The sequence below is a fragment of the Parasteatoda tepidariorum genome, chromosome 1, assembly GCF_982258835.1.
Source record: "Parasteatoda tepidariorum strain Cologne lab strain chromosome 1, Ptep-v5.0, whole genome shotgun sequence".
NCBI lineage: Eukaryota > Metazoa > Arthropoda > Arachnida > Araneae > Theridiidae > Parasteatoda > Parasteatoda tepidariorum.
The window spans coordinates 94,540,981-94,560,906 of record NC_141755.1 but is presented as its reverse complement, the minus strand read 5'-3'; the positions used below and the strand labels follow the sequence as shown (position 1 = coordinate 94,560,906).

Genomic DNA, 19,926 nt, shown 5'->3' with positions numbered 1-19,926 from the left:
TGTAGTAATGATTTAATAATTAAAATGATTAATGATAGTGGAAATAACTGCTAACTTTCAAAGACAAGTGCAACAAGGGAGTGTAATGGCTATTTTTCCTTATCCATATAAATCTATGTACAGCAATACAAATTTTATACATACAGCAATGACAAACTAAATAAAAAGAGTTAAAAACAACAAAAGTTTAAGAAATTCATTGCAGAGTTTGGGGAAAAAAATAAAGAAGGGTTAAGGACAGAAAGGGTATGGAGTCTATTACATCAGGGCACTAATTTACTTCAGGGGCAACAGGGTTGATTCTTTTGACTAAAAGGGCAGCAGGGTGCTGCGCCCTGTTTACCCTGCCTAGAATGAGCTCTGAGACAAACATTTAGCCTCCTTCCTTAAAATAAGTACATCTCAGTTGGAACCTCAACATAAGGAACTTTAAAAAATGAAGTCACAATTTTATTCATCTCATTAAATATTTAAATTAAAACTTGTAGTATACTGTTTTTACCGGGCCCACCAAACCTTTTCTCTCTCATTTTTTTTGCCCTCGACCAAAAAAGTTTGCCCACCCCTGTTTCAGGACAAATGGCTGTAAACAAATTGTGGGAAAATTTTCATGAAGGGTGGACATCAGTATCAGGTGAGTCAAGTCAAAGGAAAGCAAACACATGTTTTTCAATGACTCAATTGTTGCTGTTAATGAAGTAATCAAAAAGTTACATCTAGTAAAATTAGTGTTCTACTCTATTTGAATAAAAGAACAATGCAATTATTTTTGCTATTAAATATTGATATTGTGCATTGTTCTGTTCTGCGTGTATCCATCTTAGCATGACTTTTAAAATTCATTTTATGTTCTGAAACTGGTTGATCTGATAAGCAGTTTGCATTGTATTTCTTTTAAAGCCCTGCATGGTTGCATTGTTATATCATTGCTGTATATTCAATGCTTGTAATGCTTTCATACACATTCACTTTTTATTACGGTGTATTTAAGCAACCCTTATACTCTAAATTTACAATTTATTAAATAAGTACAGTTTATGAATAAAATATTACGGGTTTAATTATTACGGGTTTAATTATTACAGGTTAACAAAATACTTAAACAAACAGGTCTAATATTACAGGTTAATTCAAAACTTAATATTTTAATTAGAATAATTTATATAGTACTCAAAGAACATGCAAAACATATGTCAATTTAAAATGATAAATAACAGTAATGGGGTATTTAAGTACAATTTAAATATTAAATGACGAACTTAAACAAGAACTAAACGCTTCCAAAACATTTGAATTATTTGAAACCGAAAATGCAAATTGAAAAATGTTAGAACATCCAATGATGGTATTTTTTTTATACATATTTTAATAGTAAAAATTAATATTATTAACTTAAAACACACATATAAAAGAATACATGCAATACAATAAAACTGTTTTTGTTTATATAAATGTAAAGAAAATTAGATTAATGTCTTTAATTTATGCACATAACTTCATAACATATAAAATTAATGTAGAAAAATGCACACAAATAAACTTGTTATGAGCCATCACGAATTAGAAAATGATTTGTTTTTGTTTATGCATGAAGCTTTAAAATAAACATAGAATAGGTCAGACACAAAACTAAAACTATACTTTGATTGTGTTTCATTACCAATATTAACATAATTTATAACATGGGCAATTTTATACATGCAAACTCAAAATAAACTTTAGTTTAGGAAAAAAAGTGTAACAGAATATATATATTATTTTCTGGTTATGAAATAACACAATTACTTATATTTCAATATACACAAATAAAATGACAGCATACAACCCAATAAAAAATTTTCTACCATAATAAAAAGGGAAAAAAAGTGTAAGAGAAATCTATATTCAAATTATGAATTTTATTTTAAAATTAGCTAAATAGCACTATTCTTTGATTGAAAATAAAATGAACCATGTTAAATGACAACAAAAATTTTCGATGAAATAATTTTAACAAATAAACATTTAAAAAAAAAAAAAAAACAAATAAAAAGTAGAATTTTATATTCATATGATACAAAAAAAATGTGCATAAGATAATATTTAGTTCTCATAAAAAATGTTAATAAACAATGAATCAACTGTTTATGATAAAAATGATTTCTGAGCCATTGCAATGCACATGTTTTCTTACTCTATGCCTGATCACATCACATGTGAGACATTTTAAATTAAATCGATGCAACTAAAATGCAAGAGGAAAATATATAGTGCTTTGCCACTTTTTCATTAACATCCATAGATAAATGCTGATCTGAAATAACAAAACAAACAAATTAAAACACAATAAGGATTCCTAACAAATTTTAGTAAATTTAATTAAAATAGCAATTTAAACACATCAATTGACAAGCTCAAAATTAATAAATAGCACTCAAAATGGTAATTAATCAGAATTAATATCACTTGAATATTAAAACCTCCATCGAGCAGTTTTCTGATTTAACAGTAATTATCAAGTATCCAGTGCACAGATAGTTTAAAGTATAAAATAATGATATAAACTAATACTTTGCACTGGTTTTGGAAACATTTGTTTTCCATATAAATAAATAAAAATAAATTCAATAGACATTTGACTCTCCCAAACTTGGCAAAAATTGCTTGTAAAGCAGCCAATTACAATGTTACAACTGCATAAATCAAGAATCAGTTATGCTGATTAAAATATGGATAATAGGTACGCAAAATTATTTGAAATGCAGTCAATTACAATGTAGTTTCAATTGTATAAACCAAGAATCAGCTATACTGATTAAAATATCAAGGATAATAGGTATGCAGGTAAGCTCATCAATCTGTGACGTTTAACAGCTTGTGTAAACTGAAAAAAAAAAAAAAAAAAAAAAAAACGGAAGTAAGATCTTTTGGGTAGATTAGAGATGAGGGCTTCTACAGAAAAATTCCCTGAGGGATACCATACACAAATATTTTATATGCGTACATATGTCAGATAAGATGATGCATTATTTGCCAAGTTTAAAAACATTTATATTTTTATAAGATTCAAAAATAAATTTCAGTACATTTTTAATAAAAAATTACCATTTTGATAAAAAATATCAAGCAGACAGAAAATTTTCCACAATTGTAAAACAATCACTTCAGTTCACTTAGTTTTACAAGTTTAACTGAGTTCATAAACTTAGTTTTACTACTTTTTAGCTTAACTTTCACTTAGTTTTTGTAAGAAAACATAACTGTTTTATTACACTGCTTCCTTAAAAAGCATTTTCTAAACTATTACTTTATATAATTAAATAACAATAAAAATATTTACAAACAAGTTTAGTCAACTTACCACAGTTGCTTATAGTAATAAAAACTCAGTAATTTTCTGGATCTAATAGTCTTCTCCCCTCATCTAGGTGTCGCCTCAGAGCCCTGGGTGACGTACTACCAATATCACGTAGATTTCGAGGTGTGTTGATAAGTCTTTCAAACCCATGGTCTGCCACTCTGTTAAAAGGATATAAATGAAGAATTTTTAAGAATGTCACTTTACATAAGTTGTCTCCTCCACTGTAGAATAATAGAAAAATAATAAAATCAGTGCTAAAAAAATTAATTACTCTATTCCTCAGCAAGAAGCCAGTAATTAATCTTACAGCATTATAATAGTTATATAATGGGAACAATAAAAATTAGTGTTGATAAGTCTTTCAAATCCATTTTCTCTGGCTTTGTTAAAAAGATATAAATGAAGAATGTCATTTTACATAAGTTGCCTAGCACAACGTAAGAATGATAGATAAATAATAATAAGATCAGTACTAAAAAATAAGTTCATCCACTCCTCAACAAGAAGCCAGTAATAACTCTTTCAGCAGTTTACTAGTTATATAATGAGAATAATAAAATTTAAATGGACCAAACAAATAAAATAACAATTTGAAAATTAAATGTAATCCACCATAATTTATTTTTGAGATAATAGTATTTCAGTATACCAGCATTTTAATTGTCATGAAACAATCATAAAACTGGACAAAACTTGAAAGTAAATGAAATAAAGAAAAAAAACTTACGATCCAAAGCTTTCAGTTTCTTCAATACTTTCTGGAAGTTGTCTGTTATGAGTTTCGGGTAAGGCCAATGTGAGAAGACCGGATATGATAGATGCAAGGGCAAATATTATCATTGGAAGGGGTCGATAAATTTTTCGCTAAAAAGAAATTTAGGTAAGTAATGGATATAAAACTTAATTGAATGAATATAATTTAAAAATAAAAATCTTAATTTGTACAAAATTTTATTAGTACCAATATGAAGAGGAATACAAAGACAATTCATATAGAAATGGGAAAATAATGACAAATTTATTGCATTAGTTTGAGATTAAGAGCGATAAATTATAGAAAGCTTCTGTATGCTAAAAAAAAAACAATAAGAAATGCAGAGGACAAAACAGCATTCGAACGAAATTATAAGCACAAGAAAAATGTAAATGAAATTAAATATAATAGGCAATATAAGTATAAAGCCAATTTGTGTTAAGTTTAAAATAACTTCAGAAAATTTGCAAGGCTGATTGTGCTCCGGAAAAAATCTGGACTTTTCAATAACCGTGATCCGGAAGTTTCCGGAGATCGAAGGTTCAGACGTTTAAAAAAAATCATTGATCACAAAAGTTTCCGGAAATCAAATTTTCAAAGGAGGAACTTAAAAACACAGTTTATTTGTAAGGGAGAGCCAGATACTTTATAAGCTTATATTCAAGATTAATATTCATTTATCATCAGTAAATAGCTATTATAATCATTAACTCAAAAAAGAAAAGACATATTTGTAAATTTCATTTACTTCTCCAGGTCATCATAGGTATGTATAAATGGTATAGGTATGTGTAAAATTTTAAATATATTTTAAGTAAACTAAGAAATATTGAGAAAAATGAAAAAATCCTTGTTTGAATTTTTTTTCAAATTTTTCGATTTAAATTTTTTTTTTTTATTTAAGAAATTTTCTGGAATTTTGACTCGGACTCACAATCACCCCTGGACTTGTAATAGCACACAATTTATTGATTTAAGTATTACAAACAAGGCAATTAAAAGAAATTAAAAATTAAATGAACACTATAAAAGTCAGACTCTTGAAAAAATTAAAAGGACTCAAAGAAGTATGACAAGACTCTAGATCTCCAATGAACAATGAAATGGGATTTTCTCAATATGGAAGGGGAATTACTGGATCTTATATCATGTATACAATGAATTTTTATAAAAAAAGTAAAATGTTTATATTTCTTTACCAGTGAGAAGTGGAGACAAATTTTTTAAATCGAAGACTCAAATCTTTTTCAGGGTGCGCTGCCAAGTTTTTCAACAAAAAATAAGCACTTTTTAAACACTCAAAAAATATTTTTAAGCACATTAACAAAATGCAAAATGATTTTAAAAGACTTTACATGATCATGATAAAATAACTAGCGTTTGACAAGGAACTCTTTTCTTGATTAGCCATTAAAAATGATCCAAGAGATTTCTCGGTTTGATTTCAGATGGTGGAAAATGAAGCTTGAAATTGATAATATCTTGCAAAATGCACAACAGAGTTGCACATGAGAGTGCAATAATCTCACTGAAACCGGTTCACATGCGGACTCGCAAGTATTTCATCAAACATGCAAAAGGATCGGCGCTTTCATACACTATGGACCGACGGTACGTTGAAATAGATTATGGTTGAATGAATTGTGAAAACGTTGTGTGAATGTGAAAAGCAGGCTTTTCCATAAGACGTGGCAAAATTGACATGTTAAAGAAAAAAATCTCATTTTCGAAAAGGGAAAATTAAGCACTTTAAAAAACATCCAATGAAAAAAGCACCTTTAAGGGCTTTTAAATAACGAAAGTTGAAAATAAGCACCTTTAAGCACTTTTTAAAAACGCAACGCACCATGTTAAATATGTAAGGCTAAGAAAAAGAGCCTAGGCCGTAAATTAAATAAATTAATAACCAAGGCATGGATTCCTTAACTTTCTTTGACAAAAACTATTCTAATTTATACACAAGAGTCGCTTTTTTGATTTCTTGGTGGACGGAGGTGTGCTGTGGGGCTCAGTCCTGCAGTCACACTCTTCAGACCCTTTTCAAAATTTTTATATTGAATAATTCATGTATACATAATAAAAATTTCTCTTTAGTTTGGAGCTCCACTTTTTGCCAAAATAAAACTTTTTTGTATTACTTGTTATAGTTTGATATTCCTTATTTAAGTGATTAATGATGTTTATTATATAATAGATCCTGTATCCTTGGAATAAAATAGTGAACAATTGGAACTACACCAATCAACATTTTCAACCAATGGCAAATCATCAAGCTACTTCAAATAGTAATTTCAACATAGTCAAATAATTTCTTCATATCATTGCATTAACTTTTAAAATAATGCAAAATATATCACAAACACTTTTACATTTATTAAAAACTGCATATATATTTCTTAAAAAAAAATTCATTATTAGCAAAATGGGCAATAGTTAGAACTGGACAGAGTAGTCTACCAAATTTAAAAAAGATATGTAAAAGATCTTTAAGACAAAAATTGAAACTCTAAAAAAAAAACGTTAAAATGTATTGCATTTCTCCAATCAAAATATTTAACTGTACTCCAATTTTCTACTAAGAATACATATTAGAAAATAGCAACAAAAAAAATAATAAATAAACATAAAAAAATAAAGCTAAGATTTAACTTACCATTTCATTGATAAAAGGAGCAATGATTCCTCCCAAACGGGCAAACATGCTACTGAAACCTAGTCCAGTACTTCTCAATACAGTGGGATAAATTTCAGTGGAGTAAATATAGATGATAGCAAAGGATGCTGCAATTGCACTTTTGCCCACTACAGCTAGTAAGGTAGTTACCCAAGGAAGAGCTTAAAAAGTATTTTAAACTATTAATATTCAAACTATCATTATATATCATACGAATTTTAAAAAAATAAATGGAATTAACACTCAAAGCAAGTCTAACCTATAAGCATTGATTATAGTAAAATATCTAATTCGACACAAAACAATAGTTGACAATTATATAATTTATAAGTTTGTTAAAAGAAGAGGCTTATGGGCTTTATTATATATTACAACCACAATTTATGTAGTAAAAGCATATTGTCATGGAAATAATCTAGTCTCTTAATAAGCAATGGTAAAAATCCAGTTTTTCTTAGTATTGATAGTGTGGAGGGTGAGTTCTTATCGACAATGTCAACCTTCATCTATGAAAAAGTACCCTATCATAGAATTGAGTTAACATGTCTTATGTACTAGTGAATTGTAATTTTGCAGTGGTAGATACCCTACTCTACAGTACTCTCCCACCAGAATTATATCTGTGATAGAATTCGATGAACGGATACCACTAGTTAATTCATTGCTGTTTTGTGAGAAGCCGGGAAAGCTGTATTAAGATCACCGTATTTATTGAATGCTGATGTGAGAGGTGTATTAACTTCACAGTCGTAGTCACTCCTGTGTTGCCATTAGCAGTCGAGTGTATGCAAGCCGACGTTGTGCGTGATCGAGACGAAACTGAGTAGCAACAGTGTGAGGAGGTGGATAACGTCGCAGTCACAAGAAGCAAGTCAACTGCTCAATGTGGACCATCCATCGAAGTAGGGGTATTAAGATCGAAGTGGGCGTTACTGTCAAGATAGGCGTGTTCATATCGAAGTGGGTGTTTCTGCCAAGGAAGGCGTGTTCACATCACGTCCGGGTTACCAATGTCAACCTTCATCTATGAAAAAGTACCCCATTATAGAATCGAGTTAACATGTCTAATATACTAGTGAATTGTAATTGTAATTTTGTAGTGGTAGATACCCTACAATAGCTTTTACCTTTATATTATGCTAATAAAAAGGTTATTTCAAGATACTGAGAAATGGTAATCATCAAATTCACAAATACTCACCTTGAGGTACAAATACTGTTGATCCACAAGCAATCCCTCCAAAAACCATAACAGAACACAATACAGGCCTCCTTCCACAATAATGCAAAGCCCAGGTAGCTAAAAGAACGGCAGGAATTTCAACTGCTGCTAATATGGCAAAATTGGCATAAGCATTCCCGCTGAGATTACCAGTACTCAATGAAAGCCCATAATAAACCATAGCATTCACAATCCTGAAAAAAAAAGGTAACAAAGAAATCATTTAAAGAGTCGGAATATATCAACATACAGTGAAACTTTTTAATAGCAGGAGCAGAGATATAGCTAGGGCTTACAGCCCCTTACAATATGAAGCCTAGGGCTTACAGCCCATTACCATATGATCTCAGGCTTGGGGACCATTTTAAGTTTCAGATTGCACAAAAACTGAAGCCATAGGATTGTTAAATATTACATTGAATGAGATTTTGAAATCTTAAATAATAATTTTTAAAACATGACTTGATAACCTCAAAAATTTTAATTGGATTTCTTTTTAAAATTTAATCTTAACCCCTTGTCTGGCGTTGGTGTATATATACTCTTCGCAATGCTTTAACTGCAGCCCTTGGAGTATATCTATATTTATCTTTCCGAAGCCTGCAATGCACTTTGTCATGCGTTACTATAAGTAAAACTACTCTCATAGCTTCGGAGTGAAATAGAGACCTAGGAGAGCGTATTCATAAGATTTCAGATAAATTAAGTCAGGCGTCCCCCGTTTTCCCTCTCCAATACAAATCAAAACAATGCACGACGTTGTAGAAGCCAGTTGCACTGGGGGAGTGAATCTCAAAAGTTTCCTCAGTAGGCAAGCGGTTAACACTGTTTTAATTACATTTAGATGCCATTGATCACATTTATAGATTTAGACAAATTAATTACAGGATATCCGCGCACCTGGAAAGTCATTAAAAATCATGGAAAGTCACAAATTCCGGTATTGAACAAAATTTGTCATGAAATGTCATGATTTTAACTACTTTTTTTAAAAAAAAAAATCATGGAAAGTAATGGATTGAGGAAGTCGAAAAATTTTATTTTTAAAATGGCTATTTTATTGCTTCAACTCTTTACTTACTCTGTTTTTTTAAATTTAAGATCAATAAATATGAAGATACTGAGTATAACAGTTTTGGTTATACCTATCATTTTAATTAATGTTATTGTAAATAATGCTTTTTAAATTTATTATTCTGTTTTTGTCAGAGAAAATAGTAATTCCGTTAAGTCATGAAAAATTCTTGGAATCAGTCATGCAAAGTCATGAATTTGAAAATCTAAAATGTAGCAGATACCCTGCAATTAAATTGCATTTCTAAGGACTTTTTTCATTTAATATGTCGCCATTTTGTCAAAAAAGAAAAAAAGGAAGAAAGTAAACCTGCGTTCAAAGCAAACTGCAATAATAATAGACATCTTATTCAATTTTCAGATAAATCAGATACAAGTTTGAAGAAATTATGGGCTACATAATTAACAAATGAAGGTGGGGGTATTTAAAAGCGAAAAATATTTTATTCTGGTATTTTCTTGAATTTGGTGCCCCTCAAAAAAGTATAAGTCTTCTGCAAGCTCCACCACTGAGCAGGAGTTACTTTTCCTAAGTAACAGAAGAGTCATAAAATAACAGGGAAAAGTAAGAGAATGAAATGACTCAGAAAAGAAATGTTAGTTAAAACAATGACATAAACTAGCGTCGTTAAGAAAAAGAAAATTTTTCTTCCCAAGTGTCAAAATTTATTGCAAAGTTTGTCACTGCAAACAGAGATTAACTAAAAATCAAAGTTGCCTAAGGACAAGACTAGCTGTGAACATTGCAAATATTTCAGAGTGAATTGATTTGCTTGAAGCAAAAAACCTTTTAGGCTTTCCCAGTCAGCTCGTAATTAAGTTCGGAAAATTAGAACATAAACTTTACATCACATTTCCTTTTGTTTTCCTGATATGCTGTTTGCAAATGATGTCACACATGTAGGAGACAGTGGTTAATAAAATTGTGACAAGGTGGAAGGAAGGAGTAACAAGAAGTTTGACAGCATACATTTATGTTATAATAAAAACATTAAAATTCAGCAGAATAGTTATCAAATTGTTTTATTTTGTCCATCTAACATAGTTATGCTCTTAAATGTCATTAAAACACAGTGTAAAGTGAAAATATGATTTGTGTATTATGAGTCTGAATTGATAGCATATCTTTAAGTAATCTAGAACAAAATGTGACATTGTAAAGTGTGCAATAAATAAAAAAAGGGATGTAAAAAATAGAAAGAAGGAATGTAAAAAATACTGGAGAAAAAAAATGTATAATCATTTAAGAACAGTGTTAATTTTTTTTATTTATTAAAGTGTCAGTCCCTCTGGGATATCTGTTAATTAGAAATTAGTAAAGAAAGTAACTAACTAATAACTCTATTATGAGCATCAAAACTTAACATTTGCATAGAGTAAATAGCTAAAGTTTGCCTGTTTGTTTGTAATCATGAACTTGTACATTTTATACAACAATTATGTAATGCTTACCAATTGAGAAATAAATTCATACTCCATTTTCTAATGACTGGTGTTCTAACAAGATCCATTGGACCTGCAGTTTGTTGTACTTCTTCAGTTTGAATGTTATTAGTGCCCTGTACAAATCATAATAGTTAAATTAATTTTTACACAACACACATAAAAAGTACATGTTAAATTTTTCAAAACTAAAGCTTTAAATTATGATATGGTTATTTTTATTACATTAAATGCTTGTAAATTCCTCTTTTATTTATTTATTTTTGCCAAAAATGTAGACTTGACAAAAAAAAAAAAAACTATCAATTGAGTGTCTAACAATAAATAACACAATATTTCCATTAAAATAATAATCTAAGTAACAATTAAAATTAATTATCAAATTAATTTTAAAGTTACATAATTAATTAAGAATTTGCTATAATTAATCTAAAAACGTTTTCGTAAATTTTTTGGGCACATCAGATATCGCTCGGTGTTATACTTACTAATCATTGAAAAATAACAGCAAATTTTCAAAATAAACTATATTAACTTGCAGGAATTCAATTTTAAGAATATTCAAACAGTGAATAATGGAGAAATTGGAGTATTCATGAATTTCTGAAGATTTTTTTTATATAAAAGACTTAAGGAAATATAAAATGTTTTTAAAAATAATAATGTGTAGTAATGAAAATAAAACTTTTTGTTACTCTTCCGTTACACTCCAATTTTTATTCTTGTTTTGTTATCGTACATCTTAATGATCTAAACAATTCCAAAGACATATAATAAAAAAGTCCAGGAAATTTATATTGATTTACATGCTTTAAGTAAAGTCTTTTCTAAAGATTAAAAAGAAATCTAATAGCTTAGTCATTTAAAAGCAATTGTACAGTTATAAGGAATTCTATTCATTAATTCATATTTTTGCAATACTAAATTGCAGATCAAAATACAAAATTTGTAAACATTTGTTATTTTATAATAGTAATGAAACATCATTACTTGATTCTTTGTTGCAAGCTTTTATCAAATATTTTACATCAGCTTGATAGTTTAAACCAATTGTTAATTAAGTATGAAAAAGAGAAAATTTTTATGCTAGCCAAAGATTACTGCTACACTTTGCCAAATATTAGGGTAAGATGATTATTTAAATATTTTGCTTATTCAAATATTTGGTCAGAGAAATGGAATATCAATTAGAAATTGAATATTCAGTTTCATTTCATAATTTAAAACCATAATGGAAAAAAACTTAATCAGAAATTCAATATGTACAGGACATTTAATTTTTTGTATTCAGCATCATAATAATTAAAAAAAAATTTTTTTTTAATGAGGAAATACTTAGTTTTCTTAAATGATCTTTATCATTTAAAGAATATTTATTTTTTGTACATTTTGCTTCATTACAAATATTATTAATCATAAAAATAAATACTTTTATTCAAAGAAATAAGAGTTAATGAATAAATGGAAAACATTTTTCATACATTTCTATAAGATTGGGTGGATTATAACCTAAAATAAATTTACATAATCAGCTGCTCTTAGAAGATGATCTGGTATAGTGACGTTGTTCCATCGTGCTGCCTTCATAATGGTTTTCCTAGCCTGATCATGTTTACCTTTTGAAATCAGCCAACGAACTGATTCTGGTAGCAACCTAGAATATGTTATGAAAATTAAGTTAAATTTTTTTTTTAACTGAGTAAGTAAATAAAATTCATAAATATACTTTAATTTAAAATGTAAAATTGGAATTATTATGAAAATAGAAAGAAAGAAAAGAACCTCATAATAAAAGGTTAATTTTATATTAGTTTTTGAAAATAGAAAACTGGGGTAAAATTAAAATAAAGGAACTGAAGAAATGGAAGAGTGGAACTGAAATTCGCCTAAAAAAAGGCTTCGCAATAACTAACATTCTGTGAACAATTATAAACATAATATAGGAGCAGGAAAAAGGAATGTATTAAAAAGCAACTTAAGAGTGGCAAAAATATAATTTATCAAAAATTTTATTGTAAAGCATTTCTCTACTTACAACTGCATTCTCAATAAATGGCTATTAATAAAATCTAGAAATATTTACATTCACTTTCATTAAAATAAAAGTTATAATAGAGGTCACAAAACATTGTACAAACTATTTTAAAATTATTACAATCTAGAAAATTAAAAGCAACATAAAATATTGACAAAAGAAAAAAAGGAAAAGAATACAGATTTTTGCTGACTGGCAAAGAAATATTTTGTTTTTATACATTTCAAGGTGCTTAAAAGGAATATGTTCTGTTCATATGAAGTCTACGGACTAGCTTTGAGGATGCTTTTCCGCATAACCACTGAATCTATCTTTTAAAACGTTTTTATTTGTTTGCTTGAATTTTTAATCTTTTTTAATACTTTAATAAGGTTTTTCCTTAAATATAGAAAGTGTTTTCTTCAATTAAATGCAAAAAAACAGCAAATTTAAGAATTTCTAGTATAAATTTAAAAAAAAATATCTTTGAACATGAAAAATAATAAAATAAAAAATTCAAAAATTTATTTAATGAAATAGCAATAGCTTAACAAATTTCATAATATAAACTAACAATTCTGCATAAAAATTATTTAAATATTTGCAAATATTGTAATCTTCATGCTTAGACAATCTCTTAAGTAAATTAACCACAAAACAAAATTGAGCAAACTTAGTCTAGATTTAATCATAAAAATGTGCAAAGTAAAAAAATGAAGAAAAAAAAAACCTTTTATGAAGAAACATCTTACACTACTTTAAAATAAATGAGCTTACATTTTTTAAGTTATTGTCGAGTTTTATTAAGCAATGCAATCTCGTTAATACGCAATCTAAATGCAATCTAGTCAGACACAAATTTAATTATTTAAGTTGTTTATAATCAATAAGGATAAAACTAATTTAAAAATAATGAGTTCCAATAAAATTGAGTTAAGCACTTACCAATAATAAACAAGCAATATTGCAGCAGGCACAGATATCACTAATTCAAGAATTCTCCATTTTCGAACAAAGTAAGCAACAAAACTTAGAATTAGTTCGCCAAATGCAAAAACTATTTGCAAAAGGTTAGCACACAACAATCTTTTTGAAGTACCAATAAACTCAATAGCTAAAAAATCATGAGAATGATATTAGAATTGTATTGAAAAAGTGCTTCAAAAATGACTTAAGAAGAATTTTTTTTTAATAAATTAGATGGATTTACGGTTCGTTAGCTGTTTTTTTCTTATAAGTAATTTGCATAGTCCATAAAATTTTTTAGGTGTGTCTACATGGTTAGAAGCAGAACTTATTGAATCAATCTACAGCACTATCATCAAAAGTTAAACTTTGTCTAGGACCCTTAAACAGCCTTACTGGTCATAAAAAAGGTCGCTACCATTCAATAATAATGTCAGAATGTAGAATGATCAGGCCTCTAAACAAGTAGGAGTGTTTACTTGCTTAGAAGCCTGATAGCAGAATTTACTAAATCAATCTGCAGCAAAGTTCAAATTTGTCTGGGATCTATCCTGTCTGACAGGCTATGAAAAATTAAGTTATCGCAAAATTTGCATGCATAAGGTAGTGCCATAAAAGTTTTGTGCTTTATTTCAATTCAACTTTTATACAATAATACTTTTAAAAAATGGAATAAATCCCAATAAAAGCTTGTAGCAAAATCACTGGAATTTTCAAAAATTATTAAACTTAATGTTCAAATTTATATTAATAAATAACAGGAAGAAATGAGAACAAGAACAGAAAACAATTTTCAAGAAATGTTTTTCAAATTATAACCAAACTTTCCTCCAGTGTAGCAAATTATTTCAGTCAGAAAAAAAAAGACTAATTTTTCAGCACTTAATTTACAATCTTAGTTTTAGAACCATTTTACATTGACTAAATACATTTTTTAAATCAGAATAATGGAGATTTATACTTTAAAGTATAAAAAATAGCCCTTTTTATGACTAACAAAAGAAATGAAATATATCCTGAAATATAATATGAAATATATCGACCATATCATTCATTGTGATGAAGCCTTTCTCCCAATTTAAAAAAAATACATTTTTTGGATTTTGTTTTTAAACTATTGAAATCCTACAAAATAAACTGTTGGTATTATAAATACAAATACATGATTCACTTTCAAGGCTAAAAGAAATCAGATGTCCACAAGTTAAATATTAGAAAGAAATTTGACAGACTTTAAAATATATCAGATCTTATTTAATCATGAAACAAATTATATATATATATATATATATATATATATATATATATATATATATATATATATATATATATATATATATATATATATATATATATATATATATATATAGATAAAATGAAAACATTCATTTTAAAGCAATAATAATTTACTAAGACCAAATAAAGAAAATAACTAAACAACTACACAAAAAAAAGTGAGAGCAGCTACGATTTAAATTTAAGAAATACATGGTAAAATACTTGTATTTAGATAAATCTTATCTTCAAAGAGAACATTACTAGAATTTTATTTCTTTTTGAATGTTAAGACTTGAAACAAAATAAACATTAATAGAAACAAAGTGAAAAAAAAAACATTGATTCAAGTACATAAATGCCTTTTACCTAAAATGTAACCAGTTGTGAACAAACCGCTAACAGCAGCAGCTGTTATAAATCGCAGAAAAGAAAACAGACCAAAGCTCGGAGCAAAAGCTGTTCCAATCGATGATACACACATTATCAAAGCAGCACCCATCATAACATTCTTCCTACCAAACCTAAAAGAAATAATTTATATGTCAGTGAAATTAGATATAGGATTCGAAATATTTATTTGAACAGTATTTATTATTAATGACAGTACTTTTTTTATCATTTAGAATTTCCGCTAAAGGAACACAGTTTTGATATATAATTAAAATTTAAGAATTGAATATTAAATTTAAAAAAAATTGCCTAAGTTACAACTTTAAAAGAAAAATTCTGTTAAATCAATATGTCAATTAAGCATGCAAGCTATGCACTATTAAAAAAATTAAACATACAAAATGAGTTAATACTAAGTCCAAGAGAAATTTTTACTTATTGAATTATATATGTATATATATTCAATAATGCAATTTCAGACAATTATAAATATAATACACTTAGTTTTTTCTCGCATAAAAGGTTTAAAAAGTGTAAGAATGAAACTAAATTTCTATTTCCTTAATGCCTTACACAACACTGCTAAGAGTCAAATACTTCTGATTGAAAAAGAAAAAAGATTTTTGTTTTAAATTAAAGTTTAATAAATATCAAGCAGTGAATGTTTTTAAAGTCAATAAAACTGTTCTTAGATATTTTAAGAACTTGCTTATTGCAAAAAAAAAAAAAAAAAAAAAAAAAAAAAAAAATAGAGTTAATTGTTTCAACATTAAGTGATTCAGTGATACAAAATGTATACAATGAATTATATTATATTAAATTGCAATATATTACTAAAAAATATCTCACAAAATCTATGAGATTTGTACTTTCTTTCTTTTTTTTTTTTTGAATATTCGCTGCAAACGAATTTCATAATTCTTGGAAAATTAAATAAATTAATTATTAACAGATTATGAAAATTCTTCATTTTCAATATTTAACCGTGACCTTGACTACAAAACCGTAATAATGACGCAAAAATTCATAATAGTTGGCACTTCTAAGTTGATGAAAAACATATTAAAAACTTATCGCATACTCACTTATCAGCTATCATACCAAACCCAGCTGATCCAAATAAAACTCCAGCCATAAATATAGAACTGGATGCAGCACCATTCCAGCTTTTTTTACACACAATATCAAACTGAAATAAAGAATCATCACTGAATTACAACTTAGTTTTTTAAAAATTAATATAAAAATTAATAATTAAAATGACATGGCATTCTAACGTACTTCTGACGCAGCGGTGCTTTCATACTCAGTATGGTCCCACACAAACCTTGAACACAATATAGTTTTCTTTCTATTAAATGCTTGAGGCCCACAATAATTGTGCCCTTGGACTATTTCATATCGCTCACATGGATTTGGTGTTGTACCAAATTCATCCGTTACGTTAGGAATAGCAAATTTAACAAAATTCTCATTGAATTGTGTAGTAATGTTATCACAGTTTGGTATGTAACATCTAAAAAGACAATATAAATACAATTTTAAAGAAAATAATGCAAAGAATAATGTGAAAAATTTAAGAAATATGTAATTAAATTCAATTTAATATAGTAATCACAGTTAGGGTTGAAGGAAATATTATAAAGAAAATTAGAATATTGATACATTAAACCAGAGGTGAATAATTCAGTTTTTTATTAATACATAACAAAATTATCAACTTCCTTAATAAAATATGTAAGTAACACTTATGAAGTAAGAATAATATTGATATATATTTAAAAAAATACATAATAAAGAATAAGTCAATTTAAAATTTTTTTTTTAAAAAGTTTAATTTAATTTTTTTTCTAAAAGTGGTTATGACAATATAAATTAAGACAATATAAAATAAAGGGTGAGTAGCTAGATTTTTCAACAAAAAGAAGCACCTTTTAAGTACTTTTCAAGCACTAAAAAATATTTTTAATCACTTTCCAAAAAAAAAAAAAAATAATAATAATAATAATAATGACAATCGACATGTCAAAGACAAAACTGTCTTTTTAAAAGTTAGAAAATTAAGCACTTTTTACAAACCCTGAATAAAAAAAGGACCTTTAAGGGCTTTTAAAAAACGTAAATCAAAACTAAGCACTTTTTAAAAACTCTACCCACCCTGATATATATATATATGTATTAAATATCTAACCTTTGAAATAATTTAATAATTGAAAATTATAATTAAATTAATAATAATAAAAGACATTACTTAAATTATAAAAAATAAAATTCCAAAAATAAAAAATGCATTTGCATGAACTTGATTCTCATATAAAAATTCTTAATATGAATTATAATGAAAAATAAATGTAGGTTTTAAGAACATTACATAGATATTTATAGAGTGATGATCAAAGCAGTAATATGCTTCGATGTTATGAAGGAATTATTAATCAGAAATTTTGAAAGGACAGTTTTATAACTTCAGAGTAATTATTTTACTCAGTCTAATAACTTCATTGCTTTTTAGGTTAAATAAAAAATACTTTTTCTTGGCTGAGTGAAAAATAACTTTTTTATAACATTAATATTTAATAAAATTAACAGTGCAAACCTATATCGATATATATATATTTAATTTGAGAAAAATGCTTAATTTGGAACAAGTTTCTGTAGATTTGGTCAACATATTTCGTTTAAAAACTTATTTTTGAGAAAATCTAAAAGGAGTTTGAACAATTTAGTGTTTATTTCAGTAGTTCTCCTAACCTATATTGTAAAATTGACACTATTGTCGATTTTACATCACTGGTTGGGAGAACAACAAGGAAGTTTTAGTTCCCTCTTGGTAGTAAAATGTAATAAAATGCACTCTGTACTAAAATGAACAGAATTTAGGAGTTAATTAGAATTATTTTTCAAAATTCCTCGATTATTTATAATTATTTTTCTCAACTATTAATAAATAATTAGCTATTTCTTCAAATGCGAAAAGAAAACAATAAAGAAATTAAAAAGTAAAAAAAATTTAAGATTGGTTCACTTCTAAATTTAATTTTTCATGTTTAATAAATTTTTTTTTGAATAAATTCAAATAAAAATTAAATCAAACTATTTATTTTCATTCAAGACAATATAAATATTCAATATTCTTTTTTTTAAAAAGAAAATAACTTAAGGCATTTTTAAACTTTTTAAGGCATTTTTAAATAAAAACAAATAATATCAGTTAAAGAATTATTAACATAAAATCAGTTAACTTGATTCATATTTACTTTCCTTAAAAAAAATTAGGAATTAATAAGTTTTAGAAAATGGACAAAAGCTTTTCATAATTCACTTCTTAAATAACTTAAGTAAAAAAAATAAAGTTAAAAAGTAAGGAATGTATTTAGAACAAAAATAAAAGTAGAAATTAGAGCTGTAAAACAAAGGTGAGGTATGACAAAATAATGTTATGAAAAGTTATGATTTGATTTAATATAAATGAATTTTTTAGTTAATGAACTTCTTTAAAAAAAAATTATGGATATTTAAACATTAAAAAATTTTTAAGTATATTTTTGAAATGAAATTATTACCATATTTATTTTATCAGTTTAGTTAAATTATATTTGCACTTCTGTATTTTCATATTTTGACAATATATATATATATATATAGATCAATTAATGCGTAGCCAAATTATTCAACAAAAAATAAGCACCTTTCAAGCACTCAAAAAATATTTTTAAGCACTTTAAAAAGATATCATTAATTACGCAGGGTTGGAAAGTTTTTGACAATTTGTCAAAAATCATGAAATTTTGAATCATGTTTCGCGAATGGTGTTTTCATACGCTACGGACTGACGATACGCCGAAATAGATTGGGGTTGAATAAATTGTGAAAAAGTTGAATAGAACAATGTGAACTGTGTCTTTTTGCATAATTCGAAGCGAAAATCAACATAGTAAAGGAAAAATAAATCTCCTTTTTAAAAAGGAAAAAATTAAGCACTTTTTAAAAACGATACGCATCCTGTATATATATATATATATATATATATATATATATATATATATATATATATATATATATATATACAGGTCGATAAATTTTGAAACAAAAAGCTTAATTAAATTTTTTAAAATCGGAACCGAAATATATTTATTTTAAAAAACATCTACGACATGGTAACTTCATTACAAAGCATAATATTTTATTCATTTGAAAACAAGAAAAAGTGACAACTAAAAAGAAGAAACGAAACCACTTGTTGACCTTGAACAGACGCGCCCACCACAGATAAGGAAACTGCACTTATCTTTTTATTTTGCTTATCATTTTAAAGTAAGTGCATAAGTGTCACCGATAAGAAAGATTTATAGTAGCAACACTTAACAGTTAATAAATATTTATGGAAGACCATTGCTCTTAATACTGTTAATAACTGATATTATTATTTTATTTTCAAAACGTCGTATAAAACTGATATTATTATTTTTTTTTATTACGTCGAAAATATTCAACGTTATTTTACAAAAAAATATGTAAAAGATCATAAATCTTAAGCGATATAAGTAACAGCTAAGATACTTATTAGACTTATAGTACAACACTTAACAAATATTTATGGAAGATCATTGCTCTTAACACTGTTTATAATTGTTATTATTTTCTTTTCTTTCAAAACTAATACGTCGAAAATATTCAACGTTATTTTACAAAAAATATGTAAAAGATCATGCGATCTAAGTAATAGCTAAGCAATAGTAAAAACATTTAACCTTAAATAAATAAAATTAAA

The 19,926-nt window shown here is 26.7% G+C and overlaps 1 protein-coding gene across 2 annotated transcripts in view; it reads right to left on the bottom strand.

The window, feature by feature from the left end:
- Window positions 1–546: 546 nt before the first annotated feature.
- Window positions 547–19,926, bottom strand: part of LOC107451686 (organic cation transporter protein) — a 30,979-nt gene continuing 11,599 nt past the window's right edge. For both annotated transcript variants that reach the window (XM_016067854.4, XM_071179442.2), the window contains exons 2-12: window positions 16,437–16,671; window positions 16,241–16,344; window positions 15,132–15,286; window positions 13,467–13,635; window positions 12,032–12,161; window positions 10,517–10,623; window positions 7,970–8,184; window positions 6,748–6,929; window positions 4,068–4,204; window positions 3,341–3,498; window positions 547–2,293 (exon numbers count right to left, since the gene is read on the bottom strand). In XM_016067854.4, the coding sequence (XP_015923340.2) occupies window positions 3,366–3,498; window positions 4,068–4,204; window positions 6,748–6,929; window positions 7,970–8,184; window positions 10,517–10,623; window positions 12,032–12,161; window positions 13,467–13,635; window positions 15,132–15,286; window positions 16,241–16,344; window positions 16,437–16,671 (1,567 nt within the window). In that variant the 3' untranslated portion in view covers window positions 547–2,293; window positions 3,341–3,365. The remainder of the gene's footprint in view (window positions 2,294–3,340; window positions 3,499–4,067; window positions 4,205–6,747; window positions 6,930–7,969; window positions 8,185–10,516; window positions 10,624–12,031; window positions 12,162–13,466; window positions 13,636–15,131; window positions 15,287–16,240; window positions 16,345–16,436; window positions 16,672–19,926) is intronic.